General features: G+C 33.1%; 2 protein-coding genes across 4 annotated transcripts in view; one reads left to right on the top strand and one right to left on the bottom strand.

The window, feature by feature from the left end:
* The window catches only part of LOC129221112 (inactive peptidyl-prolyl cis-trans isomerase FKBP6-like), a 28,093-nt gene extending 16,293 nt beyond the window's left edge, over positions 1 to 11,800 (bottom strand). The window contains exon 1 of the mRNA XM_054855559.1: positions 11,654 to 11,800. The gene's annotated coding sequence lies outside the window, so the exon portion shown is untranslated. The remainder of the gene's footprint in view (positions 1 to 11,653) is intronic.
* Positions 11,801 to 12,012: 212 nt separating this feature from the next.
* LOC129220077 (DNA repair protein complementing XP-C cells homolog) overlaps positions 12,013 to 22,764 on the top strand; it is a 31,614-nt gene continuing 20,862 nt past the window's right edge. Inside the window, exons 1-4 of one of the 3 annotated variants that reach the window (XM_054854414.1) lie at positions 12,013 to 12,116; positions 12,569 to 12,688; positions 15,481 to 17,275; positions 20,400 to 20,625. In XM_054854414.1, coding sequence (XP_054710389.1) covers positions 12,610 to 12,688; positions 15,481 to 17,275; positions 20,400 to 20,625 — 2,100 coding nt within the window. In that variant the 5' untranslated portion in view covers positions 12,013 to 12,116; positions 12,569 to 12,609. Of the gene's footprint in view, positions 12,117 to 12,568; positions 12,689 to 13,072; positions 13,227 to 15,480; positions 17,276 to 20,399; positions 20,626 to 22,764 lie in introns of those variants that run through there. The other 2 variants (XM_054854415.1, XM_054854416.1) reach the window with 2 other exon arrangements.

The following is a 22,764-nucleotide window of genomic DNA, read 5'->3' as shown; positions in this document are numbered from 1 at the left end:
AGGGGTAATTTTTTAAGCTATTTAAATCTCAGGCTAACATGGATATTAGGAAAAATTATTATTTTAGCAGGGTAGTGAAACCTTGGAACAGCTTACCGGAAGAGGTGGTAATGAGCAAAGGAGTAGACAGTTTTAAGAGGGCCATTGATCTTCACAGGGGATTGTAAATTGACTAGGACCAGTCTAGCTGGGCCCAGAGCCTGTTGCTGGTTGTCACTTTTGTATTTGTATTGTATTTGTATAAGTTCTTCTGCCTTTATATAGAAGTTTGGTAAGATCTCATTTGGAGTATGCTGTTCAGTTTTGGTCTCCTTATCTTAAGGGTGCTCTTCACTGAGAGTCTGAAAGCTTCGTATCCAATGCTAACCTACGGGGAAAGTTGAATGTTATTCTACAAAATTCCTTTGAAGTTTTTGGGTCAATTTTTTTCTGAGTATTTTTCAAGCCTTTGTCTGTATCTTTTACTTTTTACTTTTTTGATATGTCCATTTTTCGATTTTTTAAAATTCGAGAAAAAATGAATTTCTTCGAAAACGAGGTACTGTCGGACCTTTCGCTCTGTAAAAAATCTGCAAATCGTGCTATCGAAATTTTACGAACGCCCCAACACTTAAAATATTTCTAGCTCTCCTTTGAGACTAATTTTGAAATGATGCGACCATTGCTAAAAAATATCGGGGCTCCAACCATCTGAAATATTTTCGAAAAAGCTCAATTCTTCTACTAAGCCACGCATCCCACCGGTCCCTCCTTTCTTGGGGGGGAAAAAACTGGTGAGGTGTATAAGATTTACAGTCATTAGTGCAAACGACCGTTTCCATTTACTACTCTCCTCTTTTTTTCGCAGGCATTTTTCAATGAAGGAATGAATGAGTGCTTTTGAAAGCGAATCCACATGCTTGGAAACATCTTCACGATTTGATTTGTGTTTAGAAAGGATATAGTTTTTAAAGAGTGCTTCTGAGATAATTCTTGCGAATTCTTGTGAAAAATGACCTCCTGAATCCAAATATGACAACCTTTTTCCATTCACACGTCCCGCTTTTTCGGAAATGTCGCAGCAATTTTTTTCAGTTTTTGACAGTTTCATAGCCATTATTTTTATTTGGAGGGGAAGGAATCGTTATATTATACATTAATACTTTTCTGAGGGATTAGAGAGGTGCTAAGTTTGTACGCAAGAACACATGGAGGAAATTGGTTAACTCATGGGGGGTATTACCACTTATTAATATTTTTTAAATCGTCAAAACCCATCCTTTTTTCTAAGGGTTTGTTTTACAATTTTTTCCCTTATTTTTTTGGCATAAAACCAGAGTATAGGACTCACATCTATAAGCCCTATATCCGAAAAAATTTCACATTGTAAATTTAAAAAAAAAATGAAGTATCGCATTTTGCGTAAAGTTGCATCGCAGACCTTCAGTGAAGAACCTTTCCGTGTTACTCAAATTAATTCACGGATATAATTAAGATTAAAATGATCTTAAGTATGTTTATAACATAGCATTAATGAATATTTCTATTTCTGGGGATGCACTTCCTCCATTACTTTTCACTACATCAAGAAGGCATAAACAATGGAGCTGGAGCATCCAAAGAAAGATAAATATGTATATTAATGCTACTTTATAAGCAAATTTAAGGGTGCTTTTCAATGAGAGTCTGAAAGCCTACGGATCCAATGTTAACCTACGTAGAAAGTTGGATGAAGGTTTTACAAATTCCTTTGAAGTTTTCATGTAAATTTTTTTCCGAGTATTTTTCAAGCCTCTGTCTGTGTCGCCTACTTTTTGCTTTTTTGAAATATCCATTCTTTGATTGTTTAAAATTAGAGAAAAAATGAATTTCGTTGAAAAAGGTGGTAGGTACTGTTCGACATTTTGCTCCATAAAAAATCTGGCAAAATATTTCCAGCACTCTTTTGAGACTTTGTTCGAAATAATGCGACCAATTCCAAAAAAAAAAAAAAAAACCGGGGTTCCAAAACCGTATTCCAGATACTAGATATTTGGAATCTATTTTTGTCTATATTATACTATGTTACTACAAATGTAAATGCATAAAATGCTTTCCACAGCTCAACAAACATTCTTGAAAATAACTTCTCGAGCCAAACTCGTAAAAAATTCGTTACAAGGTATGTACACATTGATCATGTAATTCATAATATAGTGAAATCCAGTAACAATGAACTTCAAAATCGGGACTGAAAACTTATTTGATTGAAACGGGTATTTCGTTATACTGATATTCTTTGTAACAGGATTCCACTGAATTTTTCTTTTGAAAACTTTTTAAGGAGAAAAATGATACATACCTGCATTTCTTTAAAGCATGAATGAGTATAAAAAAATTGTTTTAAAGCAGGGGTGGGTTCCCAGGGTCGTGTAGCGTTTCTTATTCGGTCGAAACATTATTCCTACCACAGTATAGTTGGGGGTGGATCGAATCTAACATAGCAGTTTTGTAATGTAGGATCTAACGTAGCTTTCACAATGTTGCCAGGTTAGGTCCACACCTAGCGATACTTCACTGACTTGTAGGCTACGGGATCACAGGTCCTTTACTTGGTCAAAAAAGGGTCGCAACGTGCAAAAGATTGAGAACCACTGGTTTAAATTTACAGATAATTAGAGAACTGATGGGAAAATGGGGAGAACACTGACCACTTTGTTTTTAACTGGATGAATACACAATGTTCTAAGAATCTTTCGGTAGTCGTGTTACACTGAAATTTTCATAAGCTCAGACAAATAATTTGTCTGACGTCTAAAACATTTCCCTGAAACCTAAGGTTTTTCAATTTTTTCCGGTCTTTATCAATATATATTTCTGTGTTATGCACTGTGCAGTCATGCCTGTTCATAATGAAGTCTAAGGAACCGAATAACAATTTCGCTTATAGCCTCAATTTTGCTATAAAAAGGTAAACAACAAGAAGGGAACTGAACCATAAATACAATATATACGGCTGGAATATTAGTACAAAAAACCAAATTTCTAGTTGAATTTTAATTCAAAGTGTCAAAAGTCAAAGTTTTTTAATATCCTGGATAAAAAAACAAATACTTAGCCACAAGTTTTCAATCAAGCAATGCATTTTCTACTTATAATTTGTAGTTTTAGATGGGTGGAAAAACTTTTTGTCTATAAATAAATTCAATCCGTTCGTATAGGTATGCATTGGAAAAAAAAATAAATAAAAAATAAATAAATGAATAAAAAATAAATGAATAAAAATCTTGGTATCGAGTTACATTTCGTGTCGAAATGTAAGACAAAGAAGATTCATTTCAGCCTTTCACGGTTTCACATTTACACACTGAGGAAGGAGGTTATTGTCTCCGAAACATGTTTGCATTTTAAACTTATACATCTTTTACTTGTGCTTTTAAGTAGTGTCCACGCTAGGCCGTTTTTGAAGAGCGCAGCGTCCTGCCCTTTTCCATATCAGCAGAATGCGCCCTGCCCTTCTTTTAGATCGCGAAATGCGCCCCGCCCTTTTCAAAAAAAAAAAAAAAAAGAAATTGCACCCTGTGTTTTTAAAAAGATGCCTCAACCGTCGTTTTGACCTGCCGCGATATCGGGGAAATTTTATTTGTCCAGCGATCGTCTGCAAAAACGCTCATGTCTTATCCTTGTTCCCAGAATTTCACCCTGAAAACGGCCCCATAAACAAAAGGGGAAGCAAATAAATAGGCAAAGAGGGGATGAGATTCTCAGAATTCAAACAGGTTTATCAGTAGGAAACAAAGGCATGTTTTTCCTTCTACTGAGGGTGGGTATTTGAAAGGTTGTGGGAAGGAGTAGGGTCCTCTGGGAAGGGAGAGATCTTTGTTTCATTCCTTCCCATCCTTGATCTTCTGAGAATCAACAATGAGAGGGACTAGGACATTTTCCTAACAATTTCAGCCCTTTGTGTCCGTTTTTCGTTTGCACGTGGAAATTAGGCCTAGCTAATTTTAGTGCATTGCTAGTGATTTTGTAGCAATCTTTTCACATCTGTTTCTGGAAAGTTAACTTTCTGATTGTTTCCTAAGAAGAACATAGTACAAAGCTTACTGGGCTAAAATGCAAGGGTATTTTTTTAATATCTTAGATTTTTAACCCCCATCCTCAGCCCCCCCCTAAAAACCGTTTGAAATGGAAAAACATCGCATTGACTGGGCGTTCATTCAATTCTTTCCTTTTTGCTAAGAATTTTTATTATCTTTTTATATGTGTGTGTGATTCATATAACAGATTATTTAAAACACTTATTGACACAATAAAAACCATACTTTTGACATACTTGTGCTTTTTTCTAACTAAAATGATCTTGCACTGTTTCTTTTTCCTTTATAAATTAAAATATTATGCAATTGATTTTTAAAAAAAATCACAAAATTAAAATGCCAATATATTAAATTTTCACAAATTGTCTGAGATAAAAATCTTAGCTTGGCCCAAGCTGCTTATGTATTGCATTTAGGAGCGCATACATCTGCCAACACATTTGTGTTATGAATTTGAACAACTCCATTACAAGGAAATAGAGCTCAAATAAAATCTTTTTAGTTTTGCAACTTGCTACCACTGCATTTTGAAGCACTGCACACAGTATTTTAAGTTAATTATTTCATTTGAAGAGTAGTATATTTAAAAAAGGAGAATTTACACTCATCACGATTTTGATGTCTACTAAAATACTCAATGGCACAATGCACATTACTAGGCAGTTTCTTTGGTAGAAAGGGGAGATCAGTAATTAAACACTGTTCTTCTTAAATTGAAATTCAAAGGGTTTTGAAATGCCTAGAATTTTTTTTTTTTACTCTTACAGGTAGTTAAAATTATGGCCTGAAAAGTGTTAAAAAACACTCAAAGCCAAGTTTCAGTTTTTGCCAAATGTTCCTACGGAGTATGGAAAATGTGCTTAGCTTAGTTGGCATTTTTGTGTGTGTAGGGGGGGGGGGGGGGTGAGCTAACCCTATTCTGCAGACAAGTACGTTTTCTGGATGAAATCATATTTAATACTAAAGTCAGTGGTGACGGCGATCGAGGGGGGGGGGGGTGATCATGGTGCAGACTAGACTGTTTGAATATTTGCAAGGTGTTTTAAGTGTTATTTCTCCTCTTAATTTTTTTTGGGGGAGGAGGGGCGCTCAGTACTTTTTGAGTGGTGCATCATTGGTCTTGGGTGGGGGGGGGGACACTGCGTTGAAACAGTGCCCTTTTTAAAAAAGTGCCCTTTCAAAGGCCAGCACCCTGCCCTTTTTTTTCCTAGAGTGAACACTACTTTTAAGACGTTGTTTTTGACTTTTATCTATTTCTTGCACAAAGCTCATGCTTTTTAAAGTGCATATTTTATTTACAATTCACACATTTAAAAATTGAAGACATTTTGGAACACCCAATTTCAAATGGTGTTAAAGTTTCATTGAAACATTATCATTACTTGATATTATTCATAAATGGGGAGAAAAAATTCAAAAAAAAAAAAAATAATAATACCAAACAGAAAAGAAAAACATTTAGCATCCAGCCCATGGCTTTCATTTGAATTTTGACGTCTTGAATTTAAATTATGTTCTTTGCAATCACGAATTGTGGTAGGACCCTACTTGTTGGATTTCTTATTTCTACAAATGGTTCCTATCCGAATCATATTTGTAAAAGTCATGATTTGAATACAAGACGTCTACATTCAAATGAATTCCAGGGACTGGATGCTGGATGTTGTTGACTGAATGCTGTTTTTGTCTGAAAAGTATTGTGTAAAATCGAGAGTGTCGGGAATAAGTAAAGACGATAGCGGGGGACATGAACTTCACCGCCCAGGAGGAGGGACATGCTCGCGAAGACACATGGAACAGACGAGTTTGCATTGAAAACATAGAAAAATAAAGTCGAAAGAACATCAACTACGGAGAAGTGAAAACAATAAGCAACCGTGGTTGCTCAAAAAAAGAATATATTTGGTCTTGGTCAAGCAATAATAAGGTGTTCGAGAGCAAATTATTGGTATTAGTCTCACGTAACTTTGCGCACATCTCTCAACTTTTGTTGATTTTAAATGTTAACATTTATTAACATAGAAATTACACTATTTTAATGTACAAACGTGCAAATTAAATTACACTTGTTTCGGAGTTACTAAGAACATATTTATCAATAGAGATAGATACATGTGTTTCTGTCTTTTACATCATTCGAAAAGTTTTTATTGGGCCTGACAGATTTCTTTTCCACGTTCTAGAGTTATTTGAGTTACCCTAATTTTGCTAACAGTTTAAAATTTCCCCGGGAAGTCAAGAAGAGATCAAAAAAAAGAAAAATTAAAAAAATTAGAGCAATAAATGTTAGTATACTCAACAATTTATAAATTCTGCTTCATGAATACTTTTATACAAAAAGAGAAAAATTAAATTGAAATATTTTTTAAATTTAAAGGATAGTATACTAATGTGTGTGATTTGCAAATGTCGGATTATATTTTCAATTCTGATATTTTTTTTCTTAACATAAATTATGTATGTAAGACATTGTTCACACTCTTACAAGCAAACAATTGACGTAAGTAGGGAAAAAGCGAATCCGGAACTATTCTGCGTAATTCTTACAATTGTTTGATTCATTGCAATAATTTGCATCGATGAAAGCTTGATTGAGTGCAGCTATCAAGTTTAGGACTTCGTTTGCACGAAGCTCTCAACTTTGTATGGTAGTAAAGAGGTTTCATTTAATTTCGAAATGCGAGCATGAATGAATTTTCTGAAAATTGTGCTTTTAGCCATTGCTTTTCTCACCATAGTATCTGCAGAAAGGAAAGCATTTCTGGTTATTGTTATCATTACTATTTTGAATCGCAGAAAGCAATGCATAACTAATGTAACCAAAAATTGAGAACCATTAGAAAAAAAAAAGACCTGAGAAGAAAAAAAAATCAAAACAGTTTTAAAAAGTTATTCTATTCCTCCTAACATTTTGCATTTGAATAATTCGAAGTACATTGTTCCAAGTGTACTGCAAGTAAACTGCAGCTTGTATTTTTAATTTAAGTAATTGCAAGTAATTCCCTGTTGCTCGTGTAATTCCACCCACGAAATGTATTTTCAAATGTTCTCAAACATCATATAACTGCGTGCTTCGAAAATACACTTCAATGGAAGAAATGTGTAGGATTGACAACTGATGGAGAACGAGCAATGTCAGGCATTCATATTGGTTTGGTCCCCAAAGTTAAGACAGTTGCTCCCTTGGTTCAATGGACGCATTGTAGCATACATAGAGAAGCTCTTGCAGTAAAAGGCTTGAACGCGTCTTTAAAAAAACTCTTGACCACGCAGTGAAAATCGTGAACTTTATCAAAGTAAGGCCTAAAAACTCCAGACTGTTTAGTGTTTTGTGCGACGAAATGGGCGCTGAACACAAGCAACTTTTGCTTCATTGTGAAGTTCGATGGCTCTCGAGAGGAAAAGTTTTGACAAGGTTATTCGAACTCCGCGATGAACTCTTGATTTTCCTAACGGATGGAGTAAATGAGGGAAAAATAGCAAGTTCCCATTTAGACTGCATAACAGATGAAAATTGGTTAAAATGATTGGCCTATTTGGCAGATATTTTCAATTCCCTCAATGTTCTGAATTTAACTCTGCAGGGCAAGAATTGTCATAAGTTTTTTGTGCAAGACAAAATCGAAGCTATGATAATTAAACTTCAGAGATGGGCTCGAAAAGTAGACCAAGATTCTTTTGATGCGTTTCCTACTTTGCATGACTTTATTGAGACCAACGAAATTAAAGTCGATAGAAAAACAGCTGCAACCATAAAAGATCACCTCAACGCTATGGCCTCTAGCCTCAGGTAAGCTGAAAATTTTATTCTCCTTAATTTTTTGCCAGTATTTTAATACGTCTTATTATTAAAGACATTAATTTTCTTAAGAACTTCTTTAAAAATTAAATATTTGAAATAATGCGATTTTAAAACTAATATTAACAAATGATAACTATTTTGTATAATATAGTGTGAGTGAATATTCATTCATATGAATGAGGCTTTTAGTAACTGAAGCAGTATTAAGATTTTTCATATTTCTTAGGCACTTCTTCCCTAAAATTGAGGATGAAATACAGTGGATCAGAAATCCCTTTGAAGAGAACTACCTTTCCAAACTGAAATTATCTTCAAGTGAAGAAGATTCATTAATTGAACTATCATGTGACCAATCTTTAAAATCGCTTTTCAAAACAACACCATTGGTCCCGTTTTGGATAAACGCTCAGCAAGAATATCCAGTTATTGCCAAAATTGCACTCTCACACTTGATGGGGTTTTCTACAACTTATTTTTGTGAACGAGCTTTTTCAACTTTAGTATTTTTGAAGAATAAATACAGAAACAAGCTGAATGTTGAGAGCGATTTAAGATTAAAACTGTCTGGTTTCAATCCAGACATTGAATCGCTGGTGGAAGACAAACAATGTCAAAAATCCCATTAAGAATCTTTTGACTTTTAATACTTGTTTTTGACTTTTTTACAATTTTGTCAGCTACGTGGATTATAATAAAATTATTTTCGTTAAAAAAAAACATCTTAAAATTCTTCTGGTACATTATCTTTTACTTACTGCTGAAAAATGTGCATTATATATATACATACACACAAATACACATGCTGTTTGCCATTACAAATTATACAAAGCAGTTAGTGGGCCTCCAAATTTTTCTGACAAAATTAGTGGGCTGCGCTACTGAAAAGGTTGGGAACCGCTGGGCTAATAAATGGACTTTCTCACTTAGACTATGATTCCAGGCTTAGAAGGCTAAAAATGTACAGTCTTGAGCAAAGAAGAGACCGAGGGGACATGATTCTGTTGTTTAAATTTATCAAAATGAAAGATGTTACGGTGCTGAAGTTTAGCACTGAAAACAGGACAAGGGGTCATTGTTTTAAGCTATATAAATCTCGGGCTAACATGGATGCTAGGAAAAATTATTTTAACAGGGTAGTGGAACCTTGGAACAGTTTACCGGAAGAGGTGGTAATGAGCAAGGGAGTAGATAGTTTTAAGAGTGCCATTGATCTTCACTGGGGATTGAAAATTGACTAGGACCAGTCTAGCTGGGCCCAGAGCCTGTTGCTGGTCGTCACTTTTGTATTTGTATATTACTAAGTGGGCAGATAAGTGGCGTATGGCAGTTAATGTAGGGAAGTGCCAAGTGCTACACTTGGGTCACGGGAATAATCATGTACAAGTTATTACTTATAGGGTTTGGTCATTAGTCATGCAGAAAACGTTATGGATCTAGATATCTTAATAAGTCAGGATTTCAAGTTTAGTCAACAGTACAGCATTGCAAGTAACAAAGCCAACAGAATGCTTCGGTTTATCAATAGATCTAGTTCAAACAAATTTAAGAAGGTTCTTCTGCTGCTATATAGGAATTTAGTAAGACCTCATTTGGAGTATGCTGTTTAGTTTTCATCTTCTTATCTCAGGAAAGATATTTCTGTATTGGAAAGGGTTCAAAGAAGGGTTACTTAGCCAGTAAGAGGACTTTCAGATTTGGACTATGATAAGACTTAAAAGGCTTAATATGTACAGCTTAGAACAAAGGAGAGCCAGAGGGGATACGATTTAGTTGTTTAAATTTACCAAAATGAAAGATGTTAACAGGATAAATTTTCTCACTGAAAGCAAGACAAGGGGACATTGGGGTTTTAAGCTATTCAAATCTCAGGCTAACCTGGAAATTAAGAAAAATTACTTAGTAGGGCTGTGGGCACTTTGAACAGCTTACCGGAAGAGGGGGTAATGAGCAAGGGGGTGGATAGCTTTAAGAGGGCCATTGATCTTCATTGAGGACTAATTGATTGACTAGGATCAGCCTAGCTGGGCTGAAAGCCTGTTGCTGGTCGTCACTTTTGTATTTGTAAATATTAAGTGCAAAAGTTTGATTTTTTCCAGAAGAAAATGTTATTGAAAAGAAGAGATAAGCTATTTGAATGTGATTGCAAAATAGAATGCAATTATATGCATCAGGCCTGTTATTCAGAAATTATGCATTATATCTTTTGCCCCCCCCCCCCTTCCCCAATTTGTTTCGAAAAATTTGAAACTATGAACCTAACATGATAGAGAAGGAATTACCTACTCTATAAATTTTAGTCAGCTGGTGAGTAATCACTAAATACAAATATTCTGGCAGAGAGTGTTCACTGTAGAACTTTTCTCAAAGTGTTGGATAATGGCAGTGGTCAAAAAATGCAGAGATGTAGTTGTGTTTTCATATTGTTTCTCCCATTTAGAAGATATAAATTGGAGGATGTGAAGACTTTTATTCATGAAACCAAGACCTCAAGTCACGTCATTGATTTTAAAGTAAATCATTGGAAGATATCAGATTTATTTCACTTGTTTCTTGTAAAACGTGCCAACCATTTGTCTTTGTTGGCTCACGTGACTTGGGATCTTTTGCTAAGCCAATGATTAGACTTGCTACCTTCATTTTAATTCCTGCTCTAAGATTTCTTTTTGCATTTTTTTGAAGTTGATTCAGTGTTCTCGCTATAAATGGAAAAAAAAAAAAAAGGTTAACAGGATCTTTTTTTATTATTACTTTTTTAGTCTCAACATCTTCTGCAAATATTTTTAGGCCTCCCTAGAAAAAGAGCTGAATGTACCACTGTCTGCATAAATATGCAATGCTCGGCTACAATAATGAAAGATTTGTTTAAACAATTAGAATTTCACGTGTCAGAAAATATATTATAATTTCGTCCAGTGGCGCAGTTAGAGTGGGGCTGAAGGGGCGGTCCGCCCCGGGAGGCATACTTTTGGGAGTGTCAATTCAGCAACTTTGATGAGAAAAAAATTCTAAACAAGGGACTTGTCCTTCAAATCTATTTCTGGAGGCAAAAAAAAAAAAAAAAGTAAGGTTTCAGTATAACTATATAACTGTGCTTCTTATTGTTCAAAGTTGAAATATTTCCTTAGTGAGCCCCTGAACCTTTCTCATTCCCTTAACGTCACCCTGGATACTTTATTGTATTTTTAAAATTTAAAGTTGGGAAAAATATTCTGGAAAAGGCCCCCGACTTTCTAACCTCAACAAAAGCTAAACCAGACTTCAGTTTCAATGAAAATTCGAGAGAGAACCCCCCCCCCCCTCGGCCCTTTTTTTTGTAGGAAGAATACCGAATAAATGTTTTTCCTTCCTCCCTTAAAGAAAAGGCTTCAATTTTAAGTTCAATAATTTTTTACGGTTTAATGATTTAGATATGTCTTAATGAAAAGGCGGAAAATAGATGCAACCATTCCGTGTGGTCGAAACTAGCTACACCACTGATTTTGTCTTGAACCAATTCAATACTGCAAAGTTCGAAAGTGTCAACATGAAGGAAGTGCAAGCAAAACCCTTTTAGGAACAATCATACAACTTTTAAAGTTTTGAACAAAACAATATATTCTTATATGAAAAATATTATTTTCCAAGAAATTCAAATATCATAACAGCACAAAATTTTTGAGCAAGGTCGATTTTCAGACTTGGAATGCCTAAACCATTGAAACCTGTTGCTCGCTTTTGTGCGTTTTCATGTTACACGAGCTACACATTTAAACTATTAAAATTTTGCAGAAAAATAATTTTAATTAGCTTTTACCTTCGAGTAAAACCACGATTAGCAGATACTGAAGCCATAACAAAAAAAAAAAATGAAGAAATTCGCAGGTTAAAAAACAGTTTTTAGCCGCTCATTCACAGGAAAGAAATTTACGACAGCATCGAAAAGCAAAACTCATAAATGAAAGAAGCCGCTCCTTTCTTCCCGTGGAAATTTGTTGCCAAATTCATTGCTATTTTTGCAGCGGCTTTAAAATAAAAAGTTAATTTTTCTGTATAAACTAAAATTTCCTTTTTGAAAGCTAGCTACTGTTAACTTCATAGAAACTGAGAAAAATCGGAAAACAATTGCAAATAAAGGAAGATGCTGTTACTAAACTTGTAACTGAAACCGCAAATAAAAATTAAAAGCCGCGCAAAAAGCCGCGCGTGCATGTGTTTTGTGTTTACATAATAATACCAATACCGCCAAACTTACAATAAATTATACGCAACTTTTAAAGGTAAATAAATGTGTGTAGTTCGTTTATTTATTATAATTTGATGTTTTTAAAGTATGATTAATAAAAATTTGACGTTTAAAGTTTTGTTGACTGTACAAGAGTTTAAAATTCCTTTCTATTATGTAACATTGTTTTGTTTTGCTTTGGAGCACTAAAATAAATAAAAAAATAATTAATGATTTTTTTGACCATGCTTATTCTACAGCAATTCATTATCTGCATGTTCGCTCAGTGTAACATAACTTTGGCTTCTTCAGTGAAATTAAAATACAATCATATTCCATTCTAAAGTTATTGGGAATGCTTTATGATTCGTGGGGAAAAAAAAAACCCCACTCATTTCTTGACTGCAGTTTTAGTTACAACAATATTAGATAAATATGCCTTGTTTATAATCAAAGTCAGCAATCCGTTTCTATTGATTTAGTACCTGGTTTGAATTTTTCTTTTAGATATTCAAAACAAAAACATTACAATTCAACCATTTTCACATATGAGGCAGCGAGAAGCAAAGGGATGCAAGTGGACTATTTTAAGTTTCGAGCAAAACGCGTTTAAAGATAAGATCCTAGGTAGGCTTTTATTGAAATTTTTTTCTAAATCATATTGTACAGCAGCACCTACGAGGGCTACTAGTAGCGCAGCGTATTTCGCCCGGAGAAAGTGGGGTCATCATGATTCTTCCAAGAATCACATGCTCAAGGGACATCATATCTCCTTCTTCTCGGGAAGCAATGACATAACAATGCAAAGCAACATTAAAAGTCTAGGATTGTCTGAAGATATTCACTATACTAATGGGAGAAATCTCTATATGTGTGAATCTGAGATTTTCTAGTGAACGAAGGTTTGATAAATGCAATACTAGTGCTAATCTTATTCAAAAATTTGAAGACTTTCTGACTAACATAAATCTTTCTGTAAAGGCAATTAAAGTTCCTCGCAGAGTCGAAATTTTGAATATTTTAAACAATTTACTGTACATGCAAGCATTATATTTAGTTACTGAAAACAAGTGATGGAAAATTAATTTTAGGATGTCTGCGAAACACTAGATTTTTAGGTTTCATAATTTCTATGAAAACTGTCCTGGGAATATATAAAATGTATGTAAGTGCCTGATTCTAGTTCTAAACTACATAATGACTTATAAGCTTAATCAGGATCACCTTGAAACGTTTTTCAGTGTGACCAGGTTGAGACGGGGATTCAAAAATAATCGTCGGACAATTTTGAAGCGCCAAAAACGAAAAAAAAAAAAAAAAGATTATTAATTTATACTGAAATTGAAGAGTTCAGTTTTTTGAATTGCATTGATTTTGACAACCTTCAGATTTGAAGCGTAAGAAAAATGCTTTGGAAGAATGCAATTTTTCTTCCACAACTTGCACTCTGTTGTGAACTGCTATGACTGTAAAGCAGCCTAAACTACAACAGACCAAAAAACAGGAATAATAAAATTTAAGAATTTTAGGACACTTTCAAGTACTAAAAATAATAGCTTATTGCAACCATCGAAAGATGTATATTTGTGCAGAACAACTAAGCGTGTTAGTCGAGAATGTGAAAAAGTTTTGAGATTAAAACACAAAAATATAGTGGTACTCATGACAACATGAGTTATGGAGAAAATTTTGAATTATGTTTTTCTAAATTTAAGTGAGCATATGTTGGAAACAGAAGCAGCTGATAATCACGTTAACAAGTTTATAAAATTAATCGATTTGAAATATTTAAGCATTAGAATGTATAACGCAGTTAATTCATACAATAAAATTAATTCACAAAGACAATGTGGGAGACTAATAAAATTAATACTGTTTAAGGGACAGTAATCACTAGTTTTCTTTACCCTTGATTTTAAACTGTCAGAACTATCGTTTTGTGGAAAAAAAAAAATTAGGAAAGAGAGAGAGGGGGGGGGGGGGTCAAACAAACATTCATGTAGTTTATAAATGGGTTGAAAAGTATCAAGTGAATTTATTTTCTGAGCACTTAAAAAAAAATAATAAGTTGACTAAAAATCGTGACCAAACCAAAGTTAGTGTTTGATTAATATATTACTGGGGTATAACACATGCAAATACTGTTTAATTAAATTAACTGATACTCGATTCTATTTACATTTGTATTTCTAATTGATTTAGGGTTTTACATATGGTTTTATGAAAAATTTTTGCTCCGACTTCAAAAGTTGTGGAAGAAGTACGCGTTGAATCTATTTAGTATTTATCTGTGTTTGAAAAATTTGATTTAAATAAAATAAAATTTAGAACGTTAATTTTTGTTGAAGATTTTTTTTTCTTTTATATTTAACATTGAAGACGTCTATTTATACTTAGTATTAAGGCACTTGAAAAAAAGTTTAAATAGCTTATGCGTCTGCACATAAGTTATGATGGGAAAATATCTAATAGACCATTCCATGAAAAAACTGCCATTTTTTCCTGCATTTCATTAAAAAGTGATAATTTAAAAAGGTAATGAACAACATTTTTTGCTAAAGTATATGCATACATTTGTGATTTCTTAAGCAAAAAAATTTTGTTCATTCCACCTTTTAGTCATTACTTTTAATGAAACATATGAGCTATAACGTGCGGACAAAGCGTCCACTTTTTCCGGAATTGCGCTTTTATTTCCCTTAATTGTGCAAATGATCGCGTTGTAAAGCAATTTTCTTCGATAAGGGAAAGAGTTTCTTGTGAGGGGTGTCCCATGATCACGTGATGTCTAATGGGGGATGTTGATGCGTGCTCTGAGGAAAAAAGCGGGGAGACGGCACATCTACTCTATTTTAAGATCTATGGCGAGAAAGAGCATCCAAGCTTTGTAAAATAAACAAGGTCTCTAGGTCTGTATCAGTGAATCTTACTGTAAATATTGAGGTTCAATGCGTTGTTGTTAAGAAAAAAAAGTCATAGATAATCCGCGGCAGTGTATAATCTGCACGTCATAAACTTTTTCTTTTTAAACAGATAATCCGCGGATTATACGCAGGAAAACACAGCTTAAAAAATAAAATATCTTTTGGTAGAATTAAAAATATTTTCAAAAATGTAGAAAAAGTCCAAACTTGGGTATAAGCCAAGCTTTTTGTTGGGTAATCTTTATGTTCATAAGCTCATGTCTTTTTGTATTGAAAAAAGGTTTCTTTGCCACTCTGAAGCACATGTCTATAGTTTTTTTTGATAATTTGTGATAGTTAATGTTGTTGTTTTTTTATGTTTGTTATGTATGTATTTTGTTGTATTGTTTTTTATGTTCTGACTAAAAACGGGAATGATCGTGGAAAAACCAGAAATTTTGGGAACAAAACAGTCTTTATTTGAAGATTTTTTATTATACCATTTTTATTTTTCAGGAATGGGCCGTCCAAAGAAAAGGCAGGTCGAAGAACAAGATTGCACCATAAAAGAGAAGAAAAAGAAAATAAATGAGAAGCAAAAAGCTGGAAGTTCTGGTACAAGTGGTTGTAAGTCTAGAAAAAACCAATATGTAAAAAAAGAAGTTGATTCGGACATTGCAAATAGGGATGTACAAAAGCCAAATAAAAGAGGCAAATGCTCTAATGTCAATCAGTGTTCCAAAGATTCAGATGCATGTCGTGTCAGGAAAAAAAGAATTAAATGTGAAAATGAAGATTCCGGTTATGAACCAAGTTCTCTCTCTACTGATAGTGGAGATGTCCTGAGTAATAACACTGAAGCAGTTGTTTTAAAACCTGAAGCCAAATCTTCTAATAATTCTTCAAGCAGTGAGTCTGAATGGGAAGAAGTAGAGGAACAGAGTGAACAAAATCTTGAAGATTACAAGCCAAGTATTCCTGAAGGAGGTGTAGAAATTACAATTGATTGTCCTAATTTAAATATTCGTAAACGTAAAAAGAAGCAATTTGATGAAATGGAGTATATAAGATTATATATTAATAGGGCTCGCAAAGATGCTCAATTATGCAAGCACAAAGTACATTTACTATGCCTTTTGAGTCATGGATTTTATGTGAACAGTGTTTTAAATTCGGCTTTCTTAAAAAGTATGGCCCTTTCTCTCATACCCATTGATGTTTTGAATATTTCATCAGGTAAGAAAGTTGATAAAATTGATGTTGATGGCATTGAAAAAATAGTAACATGGTTTCGTTCAAGTTTTACTTTTGAATCAAATAAAGATGCTTTTATCAATTTGAACAATAGTTTGATTAGTAGTTTTGAAAAAAGATGTAGTTCTAACTCGTCTGAATACAATCTCATGTTTGTTGGTATTGCTCGTGTGTTAGGTTTCAAAGCTAGGTTTTGTCTGCCGTTATATCCCATGACATATAAAGCTCAAAACTTAATGAAAAAATCGGGAAAATTGAAGGAGGAAGATAAAGTATCTGAAACTCTTAGTTCAGAACTCTGTGATTCCAAAGCTTCTTGCTCCTCAAAACCTAAACTTATTGAAAGCTCAAAAAAACTTGAAAGTAAAAGTGATATATCTAAATCAAAAAAGAAAGTGAAAGCACCTTGCAAGAAGAAAAATGAACAATCAGATAAAATGAAAAAGAAAGCAGAATCAGCATCTAGACCCAGACGTTCAGCTGGTAAGAGTTATAAGATTAGTAGTGACGAAAGTGATGATGAGAGTAAAGACAGAAACTTTAATGTGCATGTGGGGGACAATCAAGAAAGTGATGACAACTGTGATAAACCCAGAAAAACCTCTTCTAAAATTAAAAAGAAAGAAGCTAAGACTGATTCAAATAAATCAAATAGAAGAGTTTTATCATCTGATTCTGAATCATCTTCATTGCCTGAACTTTCGTACAAGCCTGATAGTGTTCTCTGTTGGGCTGAAATTTACTCTAAACCTGAAAAACAGTGGATAAGTGTTGAGTGTTCCACAAATTTAGTAAATAAACCATCAGATGTTGAGGCTTTAGTTCCTCATCCAGTTGCATACATTGTTTCTTATGATAATGAATCACATATTAAAGATGTTACACGACGCTATTGTGAAGATTTCCTGACATCAATTAGAAAATTAAGAGCTGATCCTGACTGGTGGGAAGAAACAATTGAACCATTCCTTCCACCAAACTCTAAGTTAGATCAAGAGGAAGAAAAGAAGTTAGATCAGATGTTAATAAATAAGCCGTTGCCCACAACAGTAGCAGCGCAAGTATTTTTAATTATCATTTACAATGACAATTAACCTGAAATAATTGTCTTCACTAGTTGTAGAAATTATGTACAATGGTGTTTTGCAGATCTTGTAATCTACATGCTTTCTCTGTAAATCAAATATTTTGCTTTAAAAGTTGTGGAACTAATGTCATATAGCCCACCCTTGGCGACTTTTTCCTGTTGGCACCAAGAAAGCGTCGCCAAGAAAACAATGTATGATGACGACATATGTTGTGCCTTTTTAGCACAAACAGGAAAAATTCATATAAAAAAATGATCAAAGCACTTCAGAACACTATATATATAAAAACACATAAAACCACAACAAAAAACATCACAAATATACGCTTTAAAAAATACCAGAAACTAGAAAGTTTTTTAACAGAAAAACAAAATTAATAGAAAGTATTTAAAATGCTTAAATTAACAAATTACTATAACAGCTCACCAATGAAACATGTACCAATAGAAATAAAAGCTAATTTCCAACATGCATTTCATTGAACAAAAACTTTTCTTATACTCTGCTAAAAAGAGTGCAAAGGGATTCAAATTGTGATGCTTAAAGTGGAAAACATCCCCAAAATCAATAACTATTTCAGCCAAAAAAGCGCTTAGTTACTCAAATTTCTATGTATGAAAAGTAGAAATATCTGAACAGAACATCCCAAACATAAACTATACAAAAAAACCATACATTAATTTGCTATCCAGACATGCTTTCAAAATACCTATTCGCAACACCAACAAACTATAGGGGGCACTGTAGCCACTTTCTAATAGCGGACAAAAAAGGTAAAATAAACGCATGTGGTAACGAAGAAAATGCTAATAAGCCTAGTAAATTTTGTTCATAGGCATGATTTTTTCACTTTATTCTTTTAAAATTAATTTTCAAAGTGTTGTTGATATTCTGGCCCACGTAAAAAGAAATGAGAATTCAAGAAGCATTAATAAACGTTAGAAATTAATGCAAATTACCTAGTTCAAAGCAGCCAGTTCCAAGATGTTGAATTCGATGTTTATCAATTCTTGATAAAACTAAATAATAATTGTGGCCTGACAAGAATGACAATTAATGCTAGAAAATTTAATTATGTGACATTACGAATTATTATCAAAAGAAGATGATACTTCTTTGCCTTGCTTGGCTAGCGCCAATTGTTTTGCATTTGTAGCCGAGTTATTTTTCTCAAATTGCCGAATCGGTTAATTTTAAATTTTTCTGTTTGGTATGTTTCTAATTTCTGAGTTATGATTTAATTATGTCATGCTATGCGTTATGATTTAATTATGTCATGCTATGCGAATCATCAACAAAATTCTCACAAATGGTGGTAGTTTTCTTTTCTACCATTATTTCTTTTTTACTTATCGAATTCAGTTAATCTTTCTACCATTTTATTCCACTCATGATAAAAAATAAAAATAGTTTAACTAACATGGGCAGAATCTTGCCAAGGGAACTTAGCTAACACAATACTAAAACTACAACCCTAAACAAATTTGGTAAAACATTTCAGCTGAGAATAAAAGCAATAAAATAAATTCTTTCTCGGTTAAACATTTTCCATTTTGTTCTACGATAATATATTCAAGAAAATATTTTGCATACTGTCTATTCCAACTAAATGCTGCTGTAAAATATGGTTAGTTAATTTAAGACTTAAAAAAAAACCCCATATTCTTAGAAATTCACACAAAACAATAAAATTTTTTACCTGGTATAACGTTATTCAAGTTTTCTTAAGTGTTAACGCTTTCACCATTTCTCAATCAACTCACTATTTTGAGAAGCTCGAGAATACTATTAAGGGACAAAAACAATTTCTGTAGCTGAAAGCAATCTAAGACACATCGATTGCGTTAATAAATACTCAGAACAAACTGCCTGAGTTTACGTCAACAGACACACATGGAACGCAATGTGGCAATGTTTTAGTTTTTTGGACAGTTTTGTAAATCACCGCAAGGTAGCGTATTCGAGCGCTGGAGTTGCGAATTATATTTTTCATAAGATAACACCTTCATATTTTTATAAAATGCTAGAATCAACTTATTTTTAGAAATTCAGTACCTAAAGGAGGCATGTTTATAGAATATGTCTAAATAATTCGTGGCATCAATAAGAATTAATATTTAGAATAAGATAACCATACTATTTTTGTAAAATAAATTTACATACAGTAAAAATAATGTTAAAAACTACAAGAAACCCTCAAGATTTTGTAAAAAGAAAGAATTTTGGAAGTGAGAGATTTTTTTTTGAATTCTAAAAAAAAGAACTTACCTTTTTATGTTATAAATCCTTACACTCAGTCTGAAACAAAACACATGACAATGGCACCTTACAGATACACACCAAGTTGGAGTTTACTTTTAATTAACTTTCAAGTTTGAAGAAGCTGGCATTTTCTAATATTTATTCATCAAAAGACAACTACTGAATTTAAACTAACACAAAATAAGCTTTCCTGTAAGGTATATTGCACGAAAAAACATGAATCTCTCCTGCGTGAAAGACAACTACTGAATTTAAACTAACACAAAATAAGCTTTCCTGTAAGGTATATTGCACGAAAAAACATGAATCTCTCCTGCGTGAAATCGATAACAAGTAAACAAAAGTTTGAACAGATCTAAGATTGCTTTCGGGTTGCCAAACACAGGTTAGTTTCGGCAGGATGCCATGGTTAAAAAATTATCGCCTCATTAGCAAGAAAAATATTTCAATTTTGTGCCAAAAATTGGATGTCGCCAAATGGGGGGAGGGGCATCAAAGTTGCTAAAATTAAGTTGGGCAATTCCACGGAAAACGGTCATATTGTCCTGCACATGACCCTTCATATATGTCATTAAAAATAATACTTCAAAATATTACTGACCAAATTTTTTCTGCTTAACAAATTACAAACTTATGTGTGTTCTTTTATGGTTAAATTGTCAATTGAACAATGTTCTCTACAAAAGAAGTTCATATTTTTATGGTTAAATGGTTTTATTTGTTTTAGTTCAATTTTTTTTTCCAACTATTGATAGATGATTTCTAATAATAGCCAAGTAGTGTTTTGTCATTAAAAATAACAGTTCTGTTGATTTCTTTTTCTTCTTGCAGATTTAAAAACCACCCACTTTATGCTTTAAAAAGGCATCTTTTAAAATTTGAAGCCATTTATCCGCCAGATGCTCCACCAGTTGGATTTTTCCGCCAAGAACCAATTTATGCCCGAGATTGCGTTTGTCAGTTGCACTCAAGAGAAACATGGCTTAAAGAGGCTCGTGTAGTACGTATTGGTGAAGAACCTTATAAAATAGTAAAAGCACGACCCAAGTGGGATAAGGTTAGTTTTTAAATATTTGGTTCTGAAAAGTGCATAATTTTAATCTACATTCTATTTTTTTCTTATTTTTGCTCAATTTGAACTTATGTATTTGTATTTAAAACATAAAATGTGCTTTGTAAAAAGTAAAATTAATGTAAAAAAAAAAATGGCAAAGAAGACCTTTTAAGTGTATGATTTGTGTAGCCTAGAACCGCTATATAGATAGGCTGGCGCATCAGCTTAAGTTTAGCCATTTTGGATTAGATTTTTCATTGTTACACTGCTTGGGTTACCACAGCAAAGTTTTGGATTTTGCCAAATTTGCTGAAAATAATATTTTATTTCATGAACAATTCACATGCTACTAATAATTGCTCAAAGTGAATAATCGCCAAACGCGATAACTTGCAAGAAAAGACAACCTCTCAAACACGCGCTCCGATTCAAAATTTCTAATCTTAAGCTGATGCGTCGGCTCATATATATATATATATAGGGGCCTTAGTGTAGCCAAAAGCAGCCACAGATGAAGACCAACTTTTTTTTTACCCCTTTCTAAAAAAAGTCATTAACATTTTCATTAAAAAGAAAAAAGAAAAAAACTAACACTTTGAGTAGATTTAATTGATTACATAGGTAAAGATTTTACAGTAAAGAATATGTTTTCTGACTTTATTTCGCAGTGTTAGATGTCCTTATTTGTTGTGCGAACTTAGGGCAGGAAAAAAATCTTGTTTTTGCATTCAAGATGAACTTGATCTTTTCCCAAAAATCTGAATACCTCAAGGAAAATGAAGAAACTGGTTGGCTGTTTTAGCGCACATTATAAGTTTTAAAATCTTACAAAAATTCTTATTATTGAGTTTAAAAGTTGGGGTGATTGGAACATGATATTGAGTCAGCAGAAAAGCCATTCTGTTGTGCTGCCATCTGCTGTTATTAAAGAGAACAAAATGCTACACCTGCAGTAATTTTTGTGGTTTTTATTAGACAATTTCATGTCATTAATTGTTGGATTGATAATATGTAAGAAAGTGTCAGTGGCACACACAAGGGAGGGGTCTAGGCAAGGGTGGATACAGGATTTCATGCTTGGGGGAGGGGGGGGAGGGCTCATTCTCAAGAATATAGTCTTACGTACGGCAATTTTTCTTGAACATAGGTTCTTTAGGTGTCAACAACAGCACAAAATTGACCATTAGTTGGATGAAAATTTAATTAATTTTAACTATTATAAATTAAACATACTTAAATTATTATTAATTAAACTTAATAATAATTCAATACATTAACATGACCCAGTTCAGTTGTATAATAACCTCTTTTGACCAGTATTCACGCCAGCCAACACAGTACAATAAATAAATACTGCGAAAATCTATTAAAAATTAAATGTTTTATGAACATGATACATTTAGATACAGTAGAAGACCGTTATAACGCACACCTTGGGACCAGAGCTTTTGTGTTATACAGGATTTTGCGTTATATAGATCATTCCACAAATTTTGAAACTAATATTCAGAATATATCTATATATTAGCACTTCAAAAGGAGTTTTATCTGCAACGAATATTAAAGCACCAATATTATAATTAGTTATTCACAAAGAAATATGTTTCACAATCAAGAAAGTGAATTATCCTGCACTTCTGCTAGCTTCATCTTTTGCATAACAGCTGCATTTTCAAGAGCCATCTGCTGGTATTTTCTTTTTACTGTGAACACTAATTTTCATTTTAAAACTTTGAATTAGGATGGAAAGATGAAAAACTGTTTCAAAATTTAATTTTCCTAACCATTTTTATGTTTGCAAGACAAAACAGAGGGAGTTTTTTAACTTCAAAACCTATTGTTTACTTCTGAAAAGTTGTGCGGTTTATAGAGAATTGCTTTACATAGGTCGGCGTTATAACGGTCTTCTACTGTATTGATTAAACATTAGCATAATACTCGGCACAGGACACACATCCATCTTGTATGTAGAAAAATACAATAAACATCACTAAATGATAGTGAAAAATGCGACGGAAATCTTCTTCAAAATTAAATATTTTATGAATATAATTTGGACATTGATGAATGCTCACCAATTCTTTTCAATTGTCGAAAAATCAATGGAGAATACGTTGAAGTCTCAGTCTGATACAAGAAGTC

This window comes from Uloborus diversus, chromosome 4 (genome assembly GCF_026930045.1).
Source record: "Uloborus diversus isolate 005 chromosome 4, Udiv.v.3.1, whole genome shotgun sequence".
NCBI lineage: Eukaryota > Metazoa > Arthropoda > Arachnida > Araneae > Uloboridae > Uloborus > Uloborus diversus.
The sequence above is the reverse complement of the archived record's forward strand: the minus strand, read 5'-3'. Positions and strand labels throughout refer to the sequence as shown.